The 2,107-nt window shown below is 53.3% G+C and overlaps 1 protein-coding gene across 1 annotated transcript in view; it reads right to left on the reverse strand.

The window, feature by feature from the left end:
* Positions 1–1,842, reverse strand: part of MAA_00412 (transposase) — a gene marked incomplete at both ends in the record, with an annotated part of 2,259 nt that extends 417 nt beyond the window's left edge. The window contains 2 exons of the mRNA XM_007818410.1: positions 15–1,776; positions 1,824–1,842. Coding sequence (XP_007816601.1) covers positions 15–1,776; positions 1,824–1,842 — 1,781 coding nt within the window. The remainder of the gene's footprint in view (positions 1–14; positions 1,777–1,823) is intronic.
* Between the last annotated feature and the right edge of the window lie 265 nt (positions 1,843–2,107).

The raw sequence follows: 2,107 nt of genomic DNA on the forward strand, positions 1-2,107 counted from the left end.
CGACAAGCCGATACAAATGGCTCATGCCATTCAGGAGATAGCTCTTGACATTGTTGTTGCTGGCCTCCGTGCCAGAGGTCACTCGAATGCCGAAGTTGCGGTACTTCCGGATGAAGCAGCGAGCCCACTGCTCCCTCACAGGCATGTATGTACTATAGAGATACGCAAGAATCGCTTTCTGGTCGCCGAATTGCATGCAGAGGTATTCCCAGGCCTTCTCATGATCCTCTTCCGTCTCAGCAAACACCACAAGTCTCCACAGCATAAGCACTCCGTTGTAATCGTGGGTTACAGATTGCGGAGAGTTGTCTCGGGTAATTGGCTCTTCTTGTCTTTCAGATTCCTGTACTGCCTGCCAATCGCGGTCGTCAAGGTCTGCATCGGGCTCGACCGAAACATCCTCTTCGCCGGCGCCTCTATCCCTAGTTCCATACACCCACCTCCGTTTGGACTGCAGCATTACATTGGAGTTGACATGGTGGATGCATATCTGCTGCTGCGCTTCTGGAAACTCAATCCCAAGGGCCTGTTTCATCTGTTTGTCAAAGTCGGTGATAACAACATCGGGAGTCCGGATGCCGGCGCGGCTAAGCAGCGTGCGTACGCCATTAGCAAGGAACTGGAACCCTTCAAGCCTCTCGTTGTCGATCAACCCAAATGCGGCGTTAAAGACAGTACCCAGGCAGGTATGCCCCGTAACTTGGAAAAGGGGCAACTTAAAACGGTTGGTGTTGTATGTGTTGTCGAAACTAATGACCTCGGAGAATCGCTTCCACATCCGGAGGCAATAAGGGAACGTCCATACCAACCCCACCAGACGGTCGGGCTCATCTCTGTCCCACTCCGCAATGTAAGGGATCCCCTTCTCGTCGAACAACCTGATCAGTGCAGCCGTAGAACTGTAACAACCCAAATTTTCTCTATTAATCAGGGCCCTAGCATTATAAATATCCCTCGGGACATAAACTGAATCTGGGAAGTGATCTCGGACGATGCCACCAATATCTCGTGCGCGAATGCCCACTCGCCGACTGGTAGACTGAATTGTAGCCTTCACAGGACTAGTTAGCCGCCTATGGACAGGGTGAGCGGCGGCATCAGCGCTACACCTGTGGTTGTGTTGGCGGTGCTGCACTTCTGGAAAATGCCGCAGAGTCCATTGGAAGTTATTCTGCGGCAAGGCCTCAGCGACAATCTTCCACAGGCACCCCGACTTTCGAGATTTTCGCTTCCGAAGACCAGCACCCCTTCCAGGCCTTGGAGTCCCATATCGATCACATTGGAAAATGTATCGACTTCGGTGTCCAGGTCGAACCATGCCGTTGGCCTTGACAACCCCAAATCCATGTGCTTTCGCAAAATGGTTTACTTGAGTAAGAAGGGAGTTAACAGACGGAGCTGGATTCCCGGGGATTGGCGGGTTTGGGATTGTTTCGTCAGTTTTGGACCCCGAACTGGTATCGGACAAGTCATGCTGTTCTGACAGTCCGTCAGCCTCGCCAGGGACGCTTGACGGCAAAGAGTATTGATCAGGGCCCGTGGCTAGTTGTGATACCCCCGCTCGTGCTTGCAGCTGATGCCTTTCATCAGACCATGTACGTTCCTTTTCGTGAGCTAAGGCAAGGGCAGAGGCCAGGTGTCGGTCGGCTCGTGCAAGCTGGCCAGCCAATCCCAACGCAGTCGGAATGACCGTCAGCTTTGTTATAGCCTGCGTTATCTGCTCGTCTCGGTTCAGTCGATTGGTACACAGCTCCTCTGGTATGATCTTGGCTGGGTCTGGTATCAGTGTATCAACGTGCTGTAACTGCTGGCTTGGTCGATACTCAGAGGTGCGATAGTCATTTCGGAGGTATATGTCCGATTTCCGCCACCGAACACCCGGGGTATCCTCTCCGACTGAATCGTGAAGCCCAGGCAGGGAGACGAAATGCTTATCGAGTCATCCTGGAGGCACCCCGCCCACACATTCCGTACCGTACCGGCAGCATTCGAGGCTGGTGGTGGAACTGCTTGACTGTTCTGAGGTGCTCGACACCGGTCGCGATTCCGTCAGTGTAGAGTGATTGATTGGGCTAACTGGACCTCGGCGACGGCTTATATTGGCGGC

The sequence above is a fragment of the Metarhizium robertsii genome (genome assembly GCF_000187425.2).
Source record: "Metarhizium robertsii ARSEF 23 chromosome Unknown MAA_Scf_3, whole genome shotgun sequence".
Taxonomy (NCBI): Eukaryota; Fungi; Ascomycota; class Sordariomycetes; order Hypocreales; family Clavicipitaceae; genus Metarhizium; species Metarhizium robertsii.